Source organism: Microtus oregoni, unplaced genomic scaffold (genome assembly GCF_018167655.1).
Source record: "Microtus oregoni isolate MIOR12 unplaced genomic scaffold, Mior012 000005F_ref0000423, whole genome shotgun sequence".
Taxonomy (NCBI): Eukaryota; Metazoa; Chordata; class Mammalia; order Rodentia; family Cricetidae; genus Microtus; species Microtus oregoni.
In genome coordinates, this window is record NW_024543064.1 from 40,961,661 (window position 1) to 40,983,121 (window position 21,461).

A 21,461-nucleotide genomic window follows, 5' to 3' on the forward strand; every position below is an offset into this window, starting at 1 on the left:
GAGTCTACTCCTGAGGTAATGGACTCTATCTGTTGCCGAGGGCAGAGACTTCATGACCCTCAGCCCCTTTAAAAGGCTTTACCACTTAGTACTGTTACATTAGACACTAGATTTTAGTGTGTTTTAGAGGGCACATTAAACCACGTCAGCACCTAACAGGTACCTTAAAGGTATTGTGTGTGTGTGTGTGTGATAGAACTCTGGACCCCTACTCCCCTTACAGCATGTACTCCTGTGGTCTGCCCTCTTCTCAATAAGCTGTGTTTTCTTAGTTCTTAGTCCAAAAGCTGTGAGGTCATCCTTGGCCCCTCTTCTTCTTATACTCCATAATCCTGTTTTTTACCACATCCCGCTGGATCTGAGCTTTGTGTCTCTGTTCCTGTCCTTGCCCCTCCCAGTTCTTCACGCAGCAGCCGAGTCGGATTTGTACCCTACTCTGCTTAGAGCCAGCCTTCAACTCCACACAGAATCAGAGTTTCTGTAACGACACCAGACAATCTGGCCGGCTTATCTTGCTGTGTTCTCCCTCACTGGCCTTAGTAACCAGCCTCCTGTTATAACTTGAGCATGGGGTGTTCTGATTGGGTTTCTGTCTGTCCTGTCTGCCTGTGATCGTCTTCCCCAGAGAGCTTCATGGCCTCATCTTTGCCCGAAAGTTCCCCTCTCAGCGCGTGCTTTCCTGTCTACACTTATTTTCTCGAGAGTGCTCACCACTCTCATTCGCTGCTGCTCTCCCTCCCCAGAGTCGGCAAAGTAATCATTCAAGTAGACTTTTCTGTCTGAGGGAATAAAACTTAATGCCCTGGGGCCCGCGAAAGGGATACACACACACTTTAGGGTCTCTCTATCATCTCTTTATTTCTTTTCTTACCTCCATCCGAATATATTCCTTCTGTGTGCTCTTAACTTCCCTTACAGCCTGTGTACCTCAGCTTGAAATCTTTCAAGCACTATAAAATTACAGTGTGGTTGCATTCTAATTTTCAAGTGAATGATTCCAATGAATTCAAGCAAAAATGTACAATGAACATCGTGTTTCCCATATCCTTACTTGATTAAACATTTTACCTATTACAGTGAAAAGCAAATTATTCTCAAGAACCCACATACATGCATGTCCAAACAACTTATTATAGATTAACAGATGTGAGCAAGCAAAGTATTTTTCTCAGCCAGTTCTTTTACTGGCGGCTGACTTTTGCAATTACAAGGGAAGGATCTATTGCTTTATTATTTATCTTGAAAGGTAATCTTATCAAAAACCTTAAAAGAATCACAAATCTAAACTTTTTTCAAGATAAGGTTTCTCTGTAGCTTTGGAGCTTGTCCTGGATGTTGAGGACCAAGCTGGCCTCGAACTCACAGAGATCCTCCTGAGTACTGGGATTAAAGGCATGCGCCACCACCGCCCGGCTGGCTCACAGTTTTTTAGGGCAGCTGGCTCATATTTGATGAGGGAAAACATCGTGGCAGGAGAACATGATAGAAAGAAGCTGCTCACTGCATGTCAGCCAGGAATCAGAGAGCAGGAAGGCAGCAGGATCATACTGTTCCCTTAGAGACACGCCCACGGGGAATGACTTTCTAATCAGGCCCCACCTCCTAGTGGTCCATTCAGCCACCCACTCGTGTGAAGAAGTGGAGAATCTTGAGCCCTCACAACCCAGTCACCTCTCAGTGGTGTCACCAGCTGGGAATCAAGCTGTGACCACATGAGCTAGCCACGTTTCCCTGTAAGCTGTAATAGGCCTGATGACTGGAAGGGAGTGAGCAGGGCCAGAGAGAACATTTAGGACGATGGTGTCACCATGGCCTTGAGGGACAGCTTGGTGCAGCAGAGGGCAAAGTGAGTGCGTGAGGGTGGGTGCTGGAACATTTGGCTGGGGGGGGGACACCTGGAGGCTGTGCAGAAGGAAGAGAGGTGATGCTGTCCCTGACCCAGCCCTGGAGGAGAGCATGTCCTCTGCACAGGTGGAGGAGAGTTCTTACAAGGGGTGGATGCTCCTTTCCCTGTGCTTGTACTTAGGTATCCAGAGGGAGGGGGTGGTGGGCAGAGTTCCTGGATTGGTGTGAAGCATTTGGAACAAGAGAAATGCTTTGTGTACTGTTGAATAGGACCAATGAATAGGAAGCCCGCCAGGTATGGCAGAGTGGCTTTGTCACAAAGGTTCCTGAATTATACATAGTTCCCCCCTCAATGAGTGGGCAGAGAAACTGTTTGCATTCCATGCCCTGATGAAGTGGTATAGGAAGAAAAGCTTTTAAGGGTGTCCTCTAAATGCAGCTCTTAAAAATAGAAGGTGCTTTGGAGAATATAGCAATGGCTTTTTGGTGGAGGGGGGGGAATTTCACTATGTGTCCTTGGCTGGCCTAGAACTTGCTATGTAGTTCAGATTGGCTTTGGTAGAGATCTGCCTGCCTCTGCCTCCCAAGTACTGGGATTAAAGGCATGGGCCATTGTATCTAGTAGTAGTGACAATTAAAAATAAAAATAAAGTTTAATAATTTCCTGACAGTTGCCAAAGTAATTTTAAAAATTGCCCTTTGCTCTTCCATTTAGCTGGTTGTTTGGTCATAAAAGATGGTTTGCTTATAGAAAGCTATTGAATAATGTCAGAAAAGCCTCGCTCCCTGCACAAACACCTGCTGCCATGTGCTCTCCCCTGTTTTATGTGTCCAGACCTGAATGGCCGTAACCTGGGGAGAGTAAACCTGACACCTGTTGGGTGCCAGAGTGGAAATGTGGGCTTAGTCGGTAAAAGCCACCCCTGGGAACTCCAGTTCCTCCTACATCCTCAACAGATGCCCATTTGTAGGTATCAGCTATGGTAAAGCCTCAGAAGCATGGCCTAGTTTGAACTGGCATCATGAGGAGAATCGCTGGTTCTTCTGGTCCCTGGCATCAGAGAGTTTTGTTCCTGTTAAAAAGTAAGGTTTCTGCACGTACTTCGTCTGCTGTCTAAGAGTGTGATGGAGGAACACACGTGATTGTTAAACACTTGTGAATGTGTTCTGCATCATCTTTGCTCGATTCTTGGATGCCTTCTATTGCCTTCTCCATCAGTTCCTTCTCTTCCTTGACTTCTTTAAGCCCTCACATAGCGTCTCTCCCAGAAGCTAGCTTCTGATGCCACGAGTTATTGCTTCATTCCTTCTTTCTGCCCTCGCTAAGTTCTCCCGCTGATCCCTTATGGACAGCAGGGTAGGGAAAGCCTCTGGGTCTCCTGTGCCTTTGGATCTCTCAAACCTGGGTTCAGATCCTGGCCCAGTCTCTCAGGCGAGGTCCAGTCCTTCCCTGCACCTAGTTGTCTCCTCTGGAAAACAGGTTTCTGTTGGGAGAGCTCTGTGGGAATTCAGTGTGGTGCAGCACCTAGCACTGCATGGATCAATATAGTAAATACTGATTTTTCTTAGATGCATCTGCTGTGTGATTTTAGGCGAGTTATTTGGTGTCTCTCACCTGCACAGGGTTTGTAAAGCTCAGAACAGAGGGGTGCCATGCTCAGCATGGTGAGAGCGCAGTAGATAGGTCACTGCGGATGTCACTTCCCAAAGCCATTTGCCTCATGCTCAAGAATCCTTCCTGGAAATGACAGGATCAGGTCCAGCTGTCGCAGCTAGTTAGCAGCCCCGTCCCCTCCCTACTCTTTGATATTCTCTATCTGTAGTAGGATTGGTTTTCTAGACAGTAAATTGTCTTCATTTTTAAAGTTTCAGGCCTTTCGCCCTATAATTAGGAGAATATTTTGTTAGCGGCTATAGTGGAATGGCCATTGGATGTCAGTCCCCAAACTGTAAAACCTACTGCGAAAGCTTCTGTCCGTCTTACTTTAGTTATGTAGTGATGTGGGTGTGCCGTCCCTGATGCTTTACCCTGTCCCTTTTCCTCCTCCTCCTCCTTTTTGAGACAGAATCTCACTATGTGCCCTGGCTCTCCTGGAATTCCTTAGGTAGACCAAGCTGGCCTCTCTCTCCAAAGTGCTGGGTTTAAAGGTGTATATCACCATGCCAGGCACCTTTCTCTCTCTGTCTCTTTGTCTCTGTCTCTCTTTCTCTCTCTTTTCCTGTCTCTCTTTTCCCCTAAGACAGGATTTCTCTATGTTTAAAAAAAAAAAAACAAAAAAAAAAAACAAAACCCTGGCTGGTCTGGAACGCTTTGTAGAGCAGGCTGGCCTCAAACTCACAGAGATCTGCCTGTGTCTGCCTTTTAAGTGCTAAGATTAAAGGTGTGTGCCACCATGCCTGGTAAATCATCTTTCTCTTTTTTAAGTTTTTTCTTCTTAATTATGTGTTTATGTCTGTATCTCTGTGTGGGGATGTGCATATGTCAGCAGGTGCCTGAGGAGTCCGGGGCCGTAAATCTCCAGCTCACCCTGATCTGGGTGCTGGGAGCCGAAAGTGGGTCCCCTGTAAGAGCAGCACACACTCTTAACCTCTGAGTCGTCTCTCAGGCTCTCCTGTCTTTCAGAGACAAGGCATCACCATGCATCCCAGGCTTGCCTTGGTTCTCATGGTGTCTCCCTGGCTGCAGAGCAGTGATGAGAGCATCCGTCCAGTCTGGGCAAGTCTTTCTGACTCAGCCTGCTGAGTGCTGGAGTGACAGGCAGACCTTGCCACTCCTGGCCCCTCTCTCTTTTCTTGGGGTCCAGATTATCTCGGCAGTTTATTGTCTGCTCTTTGTTTGTGACATCCCCTCCTGGGACTTGGGGGCATAACAGTAAGCTAAACTGAGGTAGGGCCTGCCCCTTGAGATGTCACTCTTTGAACAAATACGGATAGAAAACACACATAAGTTACATAGTGTAGTTTCAGATAAATGTAATAAGTAAAAAATAGAGGGTAGAAGGTGATTTGGTTTGGGGAAAAGGTCAACTTTTATTTGCGCTAATTGCTTGTAAGATGGGGAGCCAACTGTTGAAACCCTGTTACACTGTCTAAAACACTGACTGCTAAGAAATTCGATTTCTTCGAGTTTGTCCTTTTCTGCTGGCAACATCTCATTGCCGACGGTCATCATGGCTAACTTAACAATCAGGTGTTAAATCTTTGCTGTCCAGTCTTTTCTCTATCACCACACATTGATAATACCAAAATCAATATTTTTAAGGCACTATGTAAGTAATGTGCACTTAGTATAAAAGGTTAGAAAAAGAAGGAGAAATAAAATGAGGGTAGGTGTTTCCGACTCCCAGTTCTACCATCTAGTCTAGGAAGTGGCAAACTCCGGACCAAATCTAGCCCACTGCCTGTTTTCTGCCTCTGTTTTACTAGGGTAACTTTTACTGAAGCCTAGGCTGTGGCAAAGGGCATGGATCTGAGGTAGTGTCTTGATGAATGTTTGCAGACCGACACACCTCCTGGATGGGGATGCTTCGGAATGCTGCTGCATTTCAGCTTCCAGAGCCTCCCCAGAGCCTTCTAACACATCCACCCCAAAGGGAAGCCTTGTTCCAAATTCTGTCCCACAGATTGAGTTTTACTTACTAGCGAACCTGTTGATGGAGTCATCCCACATTTGCTTCTGTGTAGTGCTGGGCTCCTTGCTCAGCAGGACAGGATCCAGTAAAGTGGCTGCAGGCAGCGACGGCTCATCTTTCCCATGCCCGAACCCCAGTGTTTAGTCGCTGTCGGTTGAGCTTGTCTTGTTCCTGATTTAGGCCTTTCTAAGGAAAGCTGCTCTGGCATTTTATCATGACGTTGGACTTTTCTCTGCGTGGGAGTCTTCAAAGTGCATCAGGGTTTTACTGAATGCCCTGGTTTATGTTCAGTTGCCTCACGTTTTTTTATGGTACTTGGAACATGATAAAGTCATGTCTGTCAGGCTGTAAGTTATATTCAACAAAATTTACCCTAAAACAAATCAAATCAAAAACCTTTTTCAGGCAGGGCCATGTTGGCATACACCTTCAATCCCAGCATTTGGGAGACAGAGACAGGCAGATCTCTGTAAATTCAAGGCCAGTCTAATCTGCCTAGTGAGTTTCAGGACCACCTTGCATGTTTGTATGAGTTCGTGCAAGTGCACACATGTGGGGTCCAGAGTAGGACATTGGTGTCCTGGTCTGTCACTTTGCCTTGCTCCTTTGAGACAGAGTCTCCCACTGAACCTAAACCTGGAGCAAGGTTTGAGCCCCACAAGCCCCAATGACCTTCAGGTAGTCCCCTGTCCTCCACCAGAGTGCTGAGGGTTCCTCTGTATAGCTCTGACTATGCTTGAACTTTCTCTGTAGCCCAGGCTGGCCTCAAACTCAGAGATCCGCCTGCCTCTGCCTCTCAAATGCTGGGATTAAAGACGTGCCCTGCTGCCCAGCTACACCCAGCTTTTATGTGGGTGCTGGGGATCTGAACTCAGGTCCTTACACTTGCACAGCACCTGCGCCATTCCCCAGCCCCTCACCTAACTTCTGGCAGCTGAGTGGTAGGGACTCTTTCAGTGTTCTAGATGCAAATTGTCTGTAGATTTGTGAGTTGCAGGTACCGTTCCCTCCATCTGACACTGCTCTAAAATTGTTTGTTGGGGAAGCTGGTGAGAGGCCAATGGGTAGAGACTTGCCTCCAAGCCTGACAACTTGAGTTCAGAACTCACAGTAGAAGGAGAAAGTTCACTCTATCAAGTTGTCTTCTGATGTATGCATACTATGTCATACATGGGCATAAGTGTACACACATGCACATGAACACACAGTACCCTAAAATGAATAAATAGATGCAAAAACACAAAGAAAATGAAAGAACACTCTTTACTGGGACTAGATACTCATTTGCATATTATCTATAACTACTTTTGCACTATATAGAATAGCAAACATAATTATGACAGATTCCTGGTGACCTCCAAAGCCTACAATATTTGGTGTCTGATCTTTTACAAAAAATGTTGGTTAACCCAATATTTATGTGATTATGTTAATTTTCCTTACTGTAAAGCAAATTATGACTTTAATGTCTTAAAAGGATATATACATTAGCTAGGCTTGGTGGCGTGTACTTGTAATCTCAGTTTGGAGCCAGCCTGGGCTACATAGTCAGGGGGGAGCCCCTTTTCTTTATCACCTCCATGTTTCCAGGGATTAAGGAGCTGATGACAGCCTAGCTCAATTCTCTGCACAGGGTTGCATAAAACTGCTTCAAATTATTGGCCAGAATTAGGCCCATCTGGAGGCTTGATTGGTTTCGGCATTCAGGCTAACCCAGGTTGTTGGCAGACTGTATTTCCTGGGGCTGCAAGAACAGCAGCTTTAGTAACTTCAGTCGTCCCAGCTCCTTGGAAAGTATGGCCCTCTCTGAGGGGAGCTCACATGTACCAGCTGCTCAGAGCCAAGAGGGGCGCGAGTGTGAGCCTGCTAGTGAGGTGGTGCTTATCTAGCGTTAAATCCCTGGTTCCCTTCCAGCACTGTCGCCACACTCCCTAGGCTGCAGCAAGGCACAGGTCCCGCTCATACTGGCCCATGGTCGGCAGGGATCTTAAGGAGGGCCACCTGAGTCTGCCAACCACAGTAACAGTGGCATATCAGTGTCTGACAGGACAGTTGTTTTCCTTTTATTTATATCATTGAATACCATTTTTAAGCAAGAATGGTATCATTGTTGAGGCTTACTTTGTAACTGCCTCCCTATTGTCATTGTCACAAATACAACACCTTCACCTTCTGGACCAGGGCTGCATTGTGTTCCAGTACAAGAACACAGCATGCTTTCCTAACTCATTCCTGTTGTTGAGCATCGAGGTTACCCCATCTTACCAGATTGCAACAGAAATGTTCCAGAGGGCCCATGTCCTCTTGCTGCTCAGCTGTGATTCTCATGCAAGGGGTGATCTCCAAGTGTCGTGTTCCTGAATGTTCTTTCTTCTCTCCTTTAGATAAGAAGGCTGACTGCACAATCACCATGGCCGACTCAGACTTGCTGGCTATGATGACCGGTAAAATGAATCCTCAGTCGGTAAGTATGATGGGCAGGCGTTTGTGCAACATCACCGTCCTGTGTGTTAGAAGTACCAGATGAACTGAAGTAGTCCCTGCACTCAGTTTGATAAGAAACAGATTTGTAAGAGTTCAGTGCGGAGGCCAGGGAGATAGTTTAATCTCTACAGTGCACCCTGCACAAACATGAGATCCTGAGTTTGGATCGCCAGCACCCACGTAAAGAAGTGGACATGGCAGTACATGTCTGTAATCTCAGTGCTGGGGAGGCAGAGACGCACAAATCCCTGGAACTCACAGTGAGAGGGCCTGTCTCAGGAAGGCGGAGAGCAACAGTCTGTTGACCTCTGCCCTTGGTGTACACACGCACATGCGCTCACGCGCGCGCGCACACACACTCACACACACTACATGCATGGTGTATATACACACACTCACACCAAGCACAGCTGGTAAAATCCATGGTAAGATCTAAGGTGCCATACCTGGCTTGTGGTGAGCCCAAGGAACAGCCTCAGGAAAGCTTAACATACAGAGTTAGCAGGGTGTGGTTAAAAGGAGCACCTTGAGAGAAGAAGAGGTGGTGGAGGGGCTTCCTGCGCCCCTCTTGGTGACCAAGTTCTCTTTTCCTACACCCTTTCCCTGATAATTTTGCCTTTTCAGATCAGCTCCTCCAGGACTGTCCCTCTTCTGGCTGAGCTTAGCCCTTGTCCTAGGTCTGTCTCGTCCGTTAGATCCCGAGCCACAGAAGACGAAGCACATGTTCTTGTCTCTCTCCAGCAGTACAATGCCTGATGGTTTAGTTTGCTATCAACTGTTGTTAGATTATAGAGTGTATTTATCTAAAATGTACACATGCCTCATGTGGTTCTCCTGGACCCAGAGTTGTTAAGGAACCCTTCCTTCTTTATTAACAGGGTTGAGAGGACTAGCTATACCAAGCCTTCCATTAGCAGAAAAGAAACCCGAGACCTTCCCTTCATTCTAACTTCATTTTGTTGTTGTTGTCTTAGCTCTTTTGATCTTTTTTCTGGTATTCCCGGTAACTCATGATTGGACAAAACTAAATCTGGCTCCCATTCCTGTTCCTTTTTAAGTGGGTTGTCTTAGCAGCTAAGCGTGTCTCAGTGATGCCATGACCGAGCAGTGTGCATCTGTACTGCTTCCCTGCCACACTTGCCCTGGCACTGATGTCACCGCCCACAGTCCTCCAGAAACCTGGATGGAGCTGGCTGTCATCTTCTTCCCAGCTGCTGAGCCCATTCTGTGCACACCCCACAGCCCTGGCAGAGGTTCGCCCTTCACACATCCGCTGCCCCTGTTCTGTAGTTTATCTACAGGGGCGGGCGGGCCTGGTGTCAGCCGCTTTTCCTTCAGCACCTGTAGCACCCAGAGGATCTGAAGATTAGAGAAGCAGACTTTTCTGTTGATGTGCTAATGGCCTTTCCTGATGCTTAGTAGAGGATTTGACTGGGAATCTTTAAATGCAGTGGAAATTCTACTTTCAGTGTTTGGCTGTAGTTGAAACAAAGCGGTGATCTCGCCAGCAGAAAAGCACAGACAAAGAATACCTGTGGGCCAGATTAACCTGGCTTGGAGTCTCATGATTTCTCCATTGTTTTCTCCTGTAGCTTTAAAAGGCCAAGGTGGTGCGTTTCTGTTCTATAGCTGGTTTGTATTTTTAAATAACATATGTTAAATATATTGTGTTCCGAGACACCTGAGCTTTAAAGTCATCAGACAGACGGCGTTGTGCCATATAGAAAGGAAATATTTAGTTTGTCCCTGCCGGGGGGGAATGGGAGTGTTAGTGATCCCTACCAGGGCGTGGAAGAACCCAGCAAGGCTGCTTGCTTCTGAGACTCCCAGAAACCTTTCCCGGCCAGCTCTTCCATATTCCAGAGACTGAGTTAAAACTCTAAAGTCATAGCAGGAATCATGTATATCCCTCATTTTGCTACTTCTGAGTCTCCCTAGGGTTTTGTTACACAGTAAATTTAGCAAATGTCATATGATCTAATCCGCAGTCTTGTTAAATGGAATAGTTTGTGGCTCTGCCCTTCAGAGTGGCTGAGGCTTCTCACTGAGCTGGAGGAACTGGAACACTCGTGAACAGGGGGCGGGGCCTGTCCTCTGCAGAGACCAGCCCTCTGGGGAGAGCTGAGCAGAGCAGTCAGTGGTGGAGTTTCAACCGTCCACTGAATCCCCGGACCTTCTAAATGGGTTCTCAGTGTGCTTTCTCTCCCAGCAACCTCCTGCAAATCTCATTTCATATTTTAAGCCCATATGTGATGTTTTAAAGAAAATTCGTCTAATATTGATCTGTTCTGCCTTGCATTTGAAGTAGAGAGCCCCAACTTTGAGGAGAAGGGAATTTGGGAATTCTGCTCCCTTCCATTTATATAAAGCATGGCTGTTGGGAATTCTTCTTTTCAAGGGATCTTGTTCTAAATCTGTTCCAGAAAGCTAAGGTTTGTGTTTTGCAGAAAATTAAGGCCTGAACAGTCTAGAAACACTAGCAAATGCTGAACGAAACCCACCGACTAATTCATTTTGTTTTTTATTACTCACAGGCCTTCTTTCAAGGTAAATTGAAAATCGCTGGTAACATGGGCTTGGCGATGAAACTGCAGAGCCTTCAGCTTCAGCCCGGCAAAGCTAAGCTGTGAGGAGCTCCTCCGGCAACCTCGGCTTATCAGAGGAGATGTAGATACATAGACGTCCACGGCCATTGCCAGGACTTAGATGACACTTCTGAATAGTGGGAGGTAGATTTGTTGCTGAGTGGGTGTTACCAATCATGTTTTTCTGGAGCTGGGGGGGTGAATGGGGCCTCCCAGCTGCCACTGCTGCTCTGAGGACTTGCATATGGTCGTGCATGACAAAGCTACTGTAGCAATGATGGTTTGGGGTAAATTTGAGTTTCAGAATAAAATTCAGAACAGTGCAATCTGAAGACTGTAAACAAATCTCTTGTTTTGCTGAAAAGTGTGTATCTAAGGACCATTGTGCGGAACACTTGGTGTCAGAGTTCCCCTAGGGGACTGGAGAAGAAGCAGACTTCCGGAGTTGACCAGGAGTTCGTGTCTTGCACTTAATTACCTGCATCAAGTTGTCCCTAATAGTTCTTAAAATAAAATTCTAAACTGTTAAAAAAAAATTTTTTTTAAATGTGCATTTCATGCCATCAGAAACAGTTCTTTTCTTCCCAAATAAAATACAAGAGTTATGGTCAGAGCTTAGGATAGAATTTACAACTGAACAGGGCTGTTTTTAAAATATGTTTTTAAAATGGGTATTCTTTAAAAATTCAGGGTATTAGAGCCGTTGGATGCCATGGCTAAAAATAATTGAATAACATCTCTTCCAGAGGCACAAGTTTCAAATTTTAACTTCATAAACTGAGTCTCACAATTTTCCTTTTTCATACATTCAATTGTCTGCATTTATCTTTCTATTTTTCTGATTCTAATGCTCTTTGTTATAACTTAGGTTTGGATAAAAATAATGCTTTTGGAAGATTTAAAAAGAAAATTAAAATAGCTCTTCCTTATCTCCTTTGTTCTTATTGTATTTGTTCTTTTTGCCTGGTGTTCTCTAGTCTGTGGAGCAAAGGAAACACTGGGCTTTGGAACCCAGATGTTATCTGGACATGATCCAGCAGCTGCTATTAGACAGTCGCTAGTTCTTAACTGGGGAGGTGGGACACTTGGGAAGGACACTTGACCAAGAGACTGCCTCCCTTAGACTAGGAAACAGCTGCTTGCCTGGGCCCTGGTTTCTGAGCCATTAAAGGGAGAGTTAAGTCAGGGTCTCCTGCTAGGCTAGTTTTCTCATGGGAGCTCAGCAGTCCCTGGCTTGATTGAATGCTTTTTAGAGAGGGGGTTTGAGACAAAGTCTTATTATGTTATTCTAACTGACCTGAACTCTCCACATAACCCAAGTTGGTCTTGAACTTGTGATAATCCTCCTGTGTCATCCTCCTAAGTTTTGGGATCACAGGTGTATGACATCATGCCCAGTAGGCCCAGCTTCTGTTGTCCCTTTACCCAAAGGAGATCAGAGGTTAAAAGTTGGGTTGTTTGATTCATCTTAAGTGTTTGTGGTCCTTGGTAGTGTAGTCAGAACTCACTCAGGTCCCTGAGGCCATTAGCATTCTGTGTTCTGTGACCAACAGGGTATTTGGTGATGGTTCCTGAGGATAAATTAAACCACAGCAGGTTGATCTCAAGTCACATAGACAGATTAAAGGAGTGGATCCACTTCCTAATCAGAGTGGCTTCCTACTCTGAGAAGAAAGACCAAAAAGAAAGCAAAATGCCTGATTTCTCTGTAGTTTGCATTTGTTGTTCCCGTCTGTCCTCTCTGGTCCTAGATAACAAGAGATTCTAGCTATAGGCCTTAGGATGATCAAAAAGATAGAAGGCATTACATAGAAACAGTACGGTGCAAGTTCAGAGATGCCGGTGAGCTCTTCCCCATGTTGTTTTCAGTCCAGTCAGGGGGACAGAGAGGTGAACAGTTACTCCAGACTGCAGTGCTGCATGCCAAGTGACGGGTGCCATGACGGAGGCCACGGGGACAGGCCTTTGCAGTGTGGTTAGAGACACCTATGAAAGCCAGTGACGGGTGCCATGATGGAGGCCACGGGGACAGGCCTTTGCAGTGGGGTTAGAGACACCTATGAAAGCCAGTGACGGGGCGAAATGACGGAGGCCACGGGGACAGGCCTTTGCAGTATGGTTAGAGACATCTACGAAAGCCATTTTTAAGCTGAGAACGGAAGGCTAGGAAGGATAGAACTAAGTAAAGGAAGTTGAGTTAAAAGGTGACTCATAAAACCTGCAAGGGATCAACATGAGTCTAGAGATGATTAGCATAGCCCTGTGCAAGGATAACATACAAATTTGTGACGTGTTCCCGGTTTTTAAACCTTAGAGATTTGTTTTATAGTTTTAAATTGTTGGATACTTGCAGTCAAAACTTTTATTAGGATATTGAATAAATTTAGTCTTATTAGAACAGAAAACAAGAAAGTCACGTGTCACACTTAACTTCAGAACCCTACATGTATCAGGAGAGGATGGAGGTGGGCTGTCTATGACCAGATGATGATCCCCACATGTGAAGCAGGAACCCACAAAAGTCTATTGAACAGTTTGTTAAGGGGTGCCATGGAGAACAAACTCACGAATACAGAACAAAGCAGACACCACTGCTGATCCAGCTGCCGCCACCCTGTCGGTCTCCCGTGGGCAATGAGGACCAACCGCAAAGCTTGCTCCAGCTCTGACCACCCAAGAGAGCACACGGGACCCTTCTAGGTCTTATCTGGTCACGTCCCCAGAGAGAACCACGCCCACGGCAAGTCACCCCAGAAGTCACTGGCTAAACCTTTTCAGTCCTGGTTTCAGCTTCCGCCCTCACGGCTGTGGGGTAACATCCTGAGCAAAGGGGTTGTCTTAATGCAAGGGGTTGGTGCTCTCTACCAAGGCGTCTGTCAGTGGTGGAGACAGATGTTAGAAAGGCAGGCAGAGGTAGCGGTAGCTGGCAGAACCTGGCGACTGGAGCCCAAGGTGAGACCGCTGCCTGTGACTAGCTTCTACCAGGGCGGGCCCTAGCCAGACCACAGCTAAACCTGAAACAGCAGCGTTTGAACACTTATCTTTCGAACTTAAGTCTGGGGTGTCCAAGAAATACTGCGGTAGAAATATTAAGGAATGTGTTGAATTGACAAGGTGAGCTCAGCTGAGCTACTTGGAGATGTACCTTTTGATTTTGTGTGCAAAGAGCAATATGAGCTCTTAACCAGTGGACTGCCTCTCCAGCCCCATTAGCTATTTCATGAAGTGATGAAGTTTAGACAGTAATAATTAAAGTTTTTGTTTGTTTGAGACAGTCTCCTGTTGCCCAGGCTGGCCCTAACTCACTGTGTAGCTGAGGATGGCTTTGAACTCCTGATCCTCCTGCCTCCACAGCCCAGCTGCTGGGATTACGGACAGGTGTATGCCCACCACAGCCAGCTCAAGAGTTCTTTTCAGGATGTGAACTACTTTGTAAAAGGTAGTTAGTTCCATCAGTATTCTGATTTCCCCTGTGTGTGTCAATCAAACAGGAACTCCAAGCCCATAGCTAACGGTGTTCTCGTCTGAGACTTGTAGACAAGGAGACATTTAGAGGAGCCTGGTGTTGTGGGACACTTAGGGGTCTGTCAGGTGTGTGGTCTGGTTCTCTCTGCGGTAAACTGCTTTGTGACCTTGACCTAATAGTAAGTGAAGATCCCGTTTGTTTCACCTTCTGTAAGAAGGGAGAAGTGGTTAGAAGCCCTCGCTGCCCTGACAGATGACCTAAGCTCAGGTCCCAGCCCCTGTGTCTGGTGGCTCACAGCTACCTGTAACCCTGGCTCCAAAGGATCTAGCCCTCTCTTCTGGCCCCTTAGGGTGCCTGTACACACTTGGCATTCACTCATCTTGACACATAACATGACTACAAGCAATAATACATCTTTTCAGGAAAAGTTGAGAGGCTTGAGAGATGGCTCAGCTGCTAACACTGGCTGCTCTTGCAGAGCACCCGAATTCAGTTCCCAGCACCCACACAGCGCCTCAGAACCATCCTTAACTCCAGTTCTAGGGGATCCAAGGTCTTCTGACCTCTGCAGGCACGCGTGGTTCACATACATACATGTAGGCAACACACACACAAGCTTTTTTTCTTCTTGAGTTGGAGCCTCAGTTAAGAGCACTTGCTGCTCTACTGGGGGACTCACGTTTGGAACCCAGCACCCACGTTGGGTGGCTTCTAGTTCCTGGGGCTCCAGTGCTGCCTTCTGGCCTCCTTGGCTACCCATATACGTGACACATACACACATATAAATAATAAATCTGGGTGTGATTGTGCCTAGGTGGATAAGGGTTAGTAATTGTGGCTGTAAAATGTCACGTGCGCCTTAGCGCTCAGTAGGCCGTGTTTAAGGTATTTGAGAACGGTTTCCGTACATGAAGAAATTACTGGTCTGGGATATTCTGAGAATTTTCTGAGTCCAGATAATTAGTTGGGTTTAAGATTGAGGGTAGTTTGCTTTATTGACCGTATGCATTCTTACATTTTTCTTAAGAACCATCAATTTTATTTTTTTTAAGATAGGGTCTCTCTATGTAGTTCTGGCTGTCCTGGAACCCTATATGTAGACCAGGCTGGCTTATACTCACAGAGATCCACCTGCCTCTGCCTCCTAAGGACTGGGATTAAAGCCGTGCCTTACCAAGCCTAAGAACCATTAAAATTTAATTGCCTCTGTAACTAAACAGTAGCTGAATGAACAGATATAGAATAATTCAGTATGACATTCAGAGGCTGAGATTTTGCCAAACGTCGCGGTTCTAGCTGACCTGTGCGGCAGCTGCTTTCTGAAGACAACAAGGCCCGCAGATGTTATTCACCAGAGAAGCCACCGGCCAGGCTGTGCCTCCATGTGCTGTACTCCATGGGTTGGACCCACACGGGGAAGAATTAGGGATTTGTGCTAAACAGCCGAAGAGGGGCCTGAAAGATTTACGGGGCTATCGGGAACCACAGCCAAGTCTGGCCCAATTTAGTTTTTCTCAATAGAGAGTTACAAAATCTTCTGGAACAGTCCAGTCTTCTGTGTGTCTGGAGACTGCTGCAGCACACGGCTCTTTAATTCTTGGTAAGAACAGAGAATATTGGGCTAGATTGTTGGCTCTTGGGAAGTGTGGAGTCTGATTCCATCTGGCTGGACGTTTTATCTGGTATGGGATTTTAGGAAGACTTTTTGAAGAACTATGTTTAAAAAGGAAGGAAAAAAAAAGAGAGAGAGAACAAAACTTACTGCACAAAGCGGAGGTCTTAAGTCAGTTCTCTTAAGTCTTTGCTGCCAGTGCTCACGTTACTGTTTTCAGCGGTATGTAGACATGGCAAACATTTGACCTATAGTTGCTGCATTTATGGCCATAACAATTAAAGACAATTAAGTGAGGACAGTTGATTATACTGTGCTGTTTATTTAAATTGCAGGCCAAAGGGCTGGGGATGTAGCCGGGTGGTAGAGTGCTTTCCTAGCATGTGCAAGGCCCTGGGAGTGACCACATCACTGAGAAAAAAATTAAATTGGGCTGAAGAGATGGCTCAGTGGTGAAGATTGTGTGCTGCGCTTACAGAGGAACTGAGTTCTGTTCCCAGCACCAACATCAGGCAGATCTCAATTGTCTGTAATTCCAGCCCCAGGGAGATCCAGTGTCTCCAACTTTCTTCGGCATCTGCACTTACGTGCATATACCACCCCCGCACATGCGTATATACAAATACATATATACAAATAATTAAAATTTAATCTTTAAAGCAAACAAGAGTGCAGAAGTTACAGGAAGAGAAGTAAGTATCAATCAACTACCCAATGCTAACCTTTTCTCCTGCAAGTTATTCCATAATTCACTGGTTAGGATGGGGGCACCTCCTGCAGTATGAAGTACACAGGTCTGGTCAAGGGAAGGGGCTTCGCTGGAAGGGAAACAAATGGGCACAGATACAGTAAGTGAGTGGTTGGCCCAGGCAGCTCAAAGAAGCCTTGGGTTTGCTGAGATGATTCCCAAGGGCAGGGTGTGATGCCAGCTCACAGATGTGGGCCAAGGAAAGACCAATGAGGGTAGACGTTTGCTTAGCTACTACAGGTAAAGGGAAGAATATAGGATGAGAAATCTGGTTGAAAATCAGTTGCCGGACGGTGGTGGTGTACACCTTTAATCCTAGCACTCAGGAGGCAGAGGAAGGATCTTTGTGAGTTCGAGGCCAGCCTGGTCTACAGAGCTAGTTCCAGGACAGCCTGGGCTGTTACACAGAGAAACCCTGTCTCAAAAAAAACAAGAAATAAAAGAAAGGAAGGAAAGAGGGAGGGAGGAAAGGAAGAAAGGAAGAAAAGAAAAGAAAAAAAAGAAAGAAAGAAAGAAAGAAAGAAAATCAGTTGAGGGCTGGAGAGTTGGTTCAACAGTTAAGAGCACTTGTTGCTCTTCCAGAGATCCCCGGTTTAGTTTCCAGCACCCACATCGTGGCTCACAACCGTCTGTAACTTCAGTGGTAGGGAGAGCAGACACACTGGGCATGAAGTACAGACATGGTACGCACACATACAGCAGGTCAAAAACTCATAAGTTCATTAAAATTAATAAATATTTTTTAAAAAAGAAAAGAAAACCAGTTGACCTTCTTGTCAATAAAACTGACAGTGAGTGGATTAGAGGCCCCAGCCGCAGAGGCATCTTCACCCTGAGGACGGCCACTGTGAGGCAGACCTTAGTGGTGGCTGAAGGGCCGTTGGAATGGACAACATACCCTTTCATTCACGGCCGGTTTTGAGGACGTCTTCTAAACTACTTCTGTGTGCCAGAAGGACTTGTTCATCTCCTTTGCTTTTTATACATGTTCATGATTCTGGAAGACATTGAATCTTCAGAAGTTTTCAGTGTGAAAGCAGCCGGAGGGAGGTGTGTTGCTGGACCCTTCCTGTTTAAGAATCTCCCTGGGCTGGAACCTGAAGACCAGAGATTGAATTCTGCCCCCAGCCCTCATTAGTGGGGTGCCCTGGTCACAGTTTCCTGAAATAAGGGGTAGATAACACCACCATGGTTCAGGATGCCTGGTTGGTTGCCCTGGCTGCTTTGCCCGGAGTCTTAGAAGCTGCGTTACAGCTGTCCTGGCCTGTTATGTGGAGATCACCAGAGAGTCTGCTGGTGGATGGGTCAGGATTTTGGTAGAATTCAGCTCCCAGCTGCTCCAGGCTTGCAGCTCTGGTGGCTGTGGGTGTTTGATCTTCTAGAACTACAACCTTCCTCCCTCACAGTTCCTTCATCTTTAAAGCTAGTGGAAGCCTCATATGTCACATCTTTTGAAGGCCCCTTCTGTTTCATTTCTTCTGTCTCCAGCCTGCAGAATGTCTCAGCATGGATAGATAAATTTCCATGACGAAATTCAGAAAGTCCATGACCTTGGGCTGGAGATGTGGCTAATGTTTGAGGCCCTGCGTTCAGTCTCCAGCGGAAGCTGTCTCCCCAGAGAAAACATTCGTGCTCCTTACTATGTCTGCAATGCCCTCTGTGTCACAAAGCATGTTTTCAGGTTGTGGAGGTTAAGGGGTGGGTGTTCTGGTGTGTATATGTTGGGGGTGGTATGTGGCATTCTACCTGGGACCTCACACAACATGACTTAAGGTTCTTGCCCTGGAGGGCTCAACCCAGTGGAGGACATTAAAAATACACTAATCCAAAATTTATATTTGTGATATGTCATAGGAGTCTAGACCTCTTTGTATGTGACTTGGCCTATGGGTTTCCCATCATTCTCTACTTCTTTGATGAGTTGTGTGTGTGTGCACATGTCCGTACTCTAGGTGTCTTCATCAATTGCTCTTCAGCATGGTCTTGGATACAGGGTCCCTCAGGCTTACTGATTTGGTTAGACTGACTGGCCTGTGAGCTCCTGGATTTGGCCTGCCTTTATCTCCACAGTACTGGGCTGCCTTACAGACATGTGCTGTCTTGCCTGGCTTTCATATGGGTGCCGGGGACCCAAACTTCAGGTCCTCAAGCTTATATGGCAAACACTTCACCAACTGATCTGTGTCTCTAGCCTATCTTATTTATTTATGTTTTGAGACAATGTCTCTCTGAGAGCCTTGAATTCACCAATTCAGCTAGACTAGCTGCCAGCAAGCCCCAGGGACCCTGTCTCTACCCCACCCCCGTTCCAGTTTCTGAGACTGTAGATGCATGCCTCTATGCTCAACTTTTTGGGGTGTGTTCTGGAAATTGAACTTAGGTCTTCATGTGAGCACTTTACCAACTGAGCCATTTCCTCAGCCCCAAGTCTCGGCCTCTGTCAGGAGCCTTCAGTCAGGGTGATGGTTGCAGGCCTATCAGCTTACTTAAGAAGCCGTAGGCAAACATCAAAAGTTCAAGATGGGCAACTTGATGAGACCCTGTAATATATATATATATATATATATATATATATATATATATAATTAAAAAGAGGGCTTAGCAGTAGATCATTTGCCTAGTGCACACAATGCCCCAAGTTTAATCCCCAGTACGAATGAAAATAACAATAAAAAACTTCCAGACAGACTCCATAGACCCACACAGCACTCTGATTTGATCCAGCCCCTGTTGTAGCTTAGTGTTCAGGATGCTGCTCCTGGATAAGGAAAGGACTTGTGTCCTAAGCTCAGGGAAGAAGGGATTCCTTTCTTCTCTGGTTGATGAAGTATGATAAATAGCTCGTTGCTCTTTTTCTCTCCTTTTCACCATCAAACCTCCGCTAGACTCCCCGTCCTTCAGCCCCAGCTCTGTGTCTCATGGCTGTGTCCCCCTCCCCGCTTATGTCGCTTCCTTCTGTTTCTGATTAGAAGGCGCTCGGGCTGGCAGTTCAGGAGTTTGTTTCTCGACACTTGTCGTCTTTAAAATCTTTGCGTGTATGTTTGTTATTAGTGTGTTAATACAGGCATGGGGGCAGCTAAAATGTGAATGTAGGGGGGTCAGGACAACCTCCAGGGTCAGTCCTCACCGTGTACCTTGTTGAGACCGCTTTTGGGGATTCTCCTGTCTCCACTTTCCGTCTCCTGGTTGGAGCGCACTGGCATTACAGACCCACGTGCTACAGTGTCTTGCTTCTCCTGGGCTTCTGGGGGTCTGAACCCAGGTCCTCACGCTCGTGTGGCAAGGTACTTTATCCACTGAGTTGTATCTCCAACTCTCATCCCACCACGTTTTCAGATAGAATTTCACCGTGTAGCCCAGCTGTCTCAAGCTTGCTGTCCTCCTGCCTCAGCCACCCAAGTCCTGGGATTACAGACATGCTCCATGATGCTGGTCTTTGCATTTCTGTTGGCCATCTCTTGGAGTTTAGTCAGGACAGGGTACCAGATCTGTAAAAAACAGGTATTGTTTATTGGCTACTTACCACGAGTCCAGTGCTCTGCAGGGTCCTGGATTTTTCTGTTTAACGTAGACAGTTTTTGGTGTACAGCGATTACTTTTCCTTTGGGCCCAAGTCTTTATCCAAAACCTGTCCTTGACATCATGCACTGTAGCGACCTCAGGCCAAACAGAGGCTGACACTGAGAAGTGCAGCGGAGCTGAAGCAGCACCGGTGGGTTCAGAGGTGCCTCATCCCTCCTGAAAGCCAGAGGATTTGCAGCAGGATCATCTCCATTTTCTACCTGAGACATGATGCCCCCAGACCTGGCCTCTGTAATGGAGCCTGTATCTTCAGCACCACACAGACATAAAATGTGTGTGGGCACTGGCTTGGCAGAGCTAGTTGTGGTGGTAGGGAAGGGAGCGCATAGTGTTCCAAACGCCTGGCCCCTAAAACAGCCTGGCCCTTCCCAGTATAGTCTACTGTGGCTCCATCCCCACAGGGCTGGGAGGACGGGATATTCAAGGACAGTGCTTGCACTTCGTTAGCCTCAGTGTGTGCTGATGCTCTTGTTCGTGGGTAAACAGGCCAATAGCATCCAGTTCTTTTAGCTCTGCTTGAATCTAGGCCCTGTCCAGAAAACACGAGATGCGTCTCTGCTGGGCCCGGTCCAACACTGTGAATCATACCAACATTCGAGCTTGAGCTCAGGGAGGATTGGAATTTGAGGCCAAAGAAGGCAAAATATTTCCCTTTCCCATTCTTGTAAGTTCTTTGGTGATGGGTAATGGAAACAGATGGTCGTGGGTTCAAATCCGGGCTCTGGTCTTCTTATTCACCAACCTGCCTGTTCGCATCACAGGGGGCTGTTGAGATGGGTAGATGGGCCAGAATCCCCAGCTGAGTGGGAATGTCAGTTACACAGTCTGGCAGAGGCCATGCATGCCCTTACTTTTAGAGAAATAGTCTCCTTTGCTGTGCTGTGAGGATTAGAGACTAAGGCATGGAGATGGGAATAGAATGCCGGCAGAGCAAGGGTGAAAGATCTGGAACCACTTTACCAGAGCCTTGTCTTTGGCGGTTTAGGTGGCCAAGTGGTTCCACATCTGATTTGTCATCCTCAACCCTCTCCGGGAGTCGGGTGAGCCCTGCCCAAAGGCCAGAGCACTTTTGAAAGGTTTGTTTCAGAGCGGAGGTTCCAAGTAGCACCCAAATCCATCCCACCTCCTTTCCACCGTGAAGCCCCTGGCGCCAAACACTGTTGCTTCAGCTGCTAGTACTTAATGCGCCTCTCCTTGAAACCATTTTCAATTCCTGGGAGCAATATGGTGCCGTAAATGCTCCCTGCTCGCCCCCTTGTCTTTCTGTGACTAGGACCTGAGTGCACGAAGACTCCCGGCCTAATTTACCATCCTTCAAGGTTCACCAAGTTGTGGGCCCAGGGCCAACGGAATGAGGGCGGATGGTGGGGCGGAGAACAAGGAATTGTGTCGGGAAGGGGTCCAGCAGGGTCTTGGCTGGCGGCCGCGTTAGCCACAACCGGGGACCCCAGGGTGGGAGAGGGAACAGAAAGGCACTTGCGCCTGGAATGGTTGCAAAATCCTCCCA

The 21,461-nt window shown here is 46.8% G+C and overlaps 1 protein-coding gene across 1 annotated transcript in view; it reads left to right on the forward strand.

Annotated features, from left to right (window-relative positions):
- Scp2 (sterol carrier protein 2) overlaps positions 1–11,475 on the forward strand; it is an 80,451-nt gene extending 68,976 nt beyond the window's left edge. The window contains exons 15-16 of the mRNA XM_041652803.1: positions 7,862–7,941; positions 10,496–11,475. Coding sequence (XP_041508737.1) covers positions 7,862–7,941; positions 10,496–10,591 — 176 coding nt within the window. The 3' untranslated portion in view covers positions 10,592–11,475. The remainder of the gene's footprint in view (positions 1–7,861; positions 7,942–10,495) is intronic.
- The last annotated feature ends 9,986 nt before the right edge of the window (positions 11,476–21,461 follow it).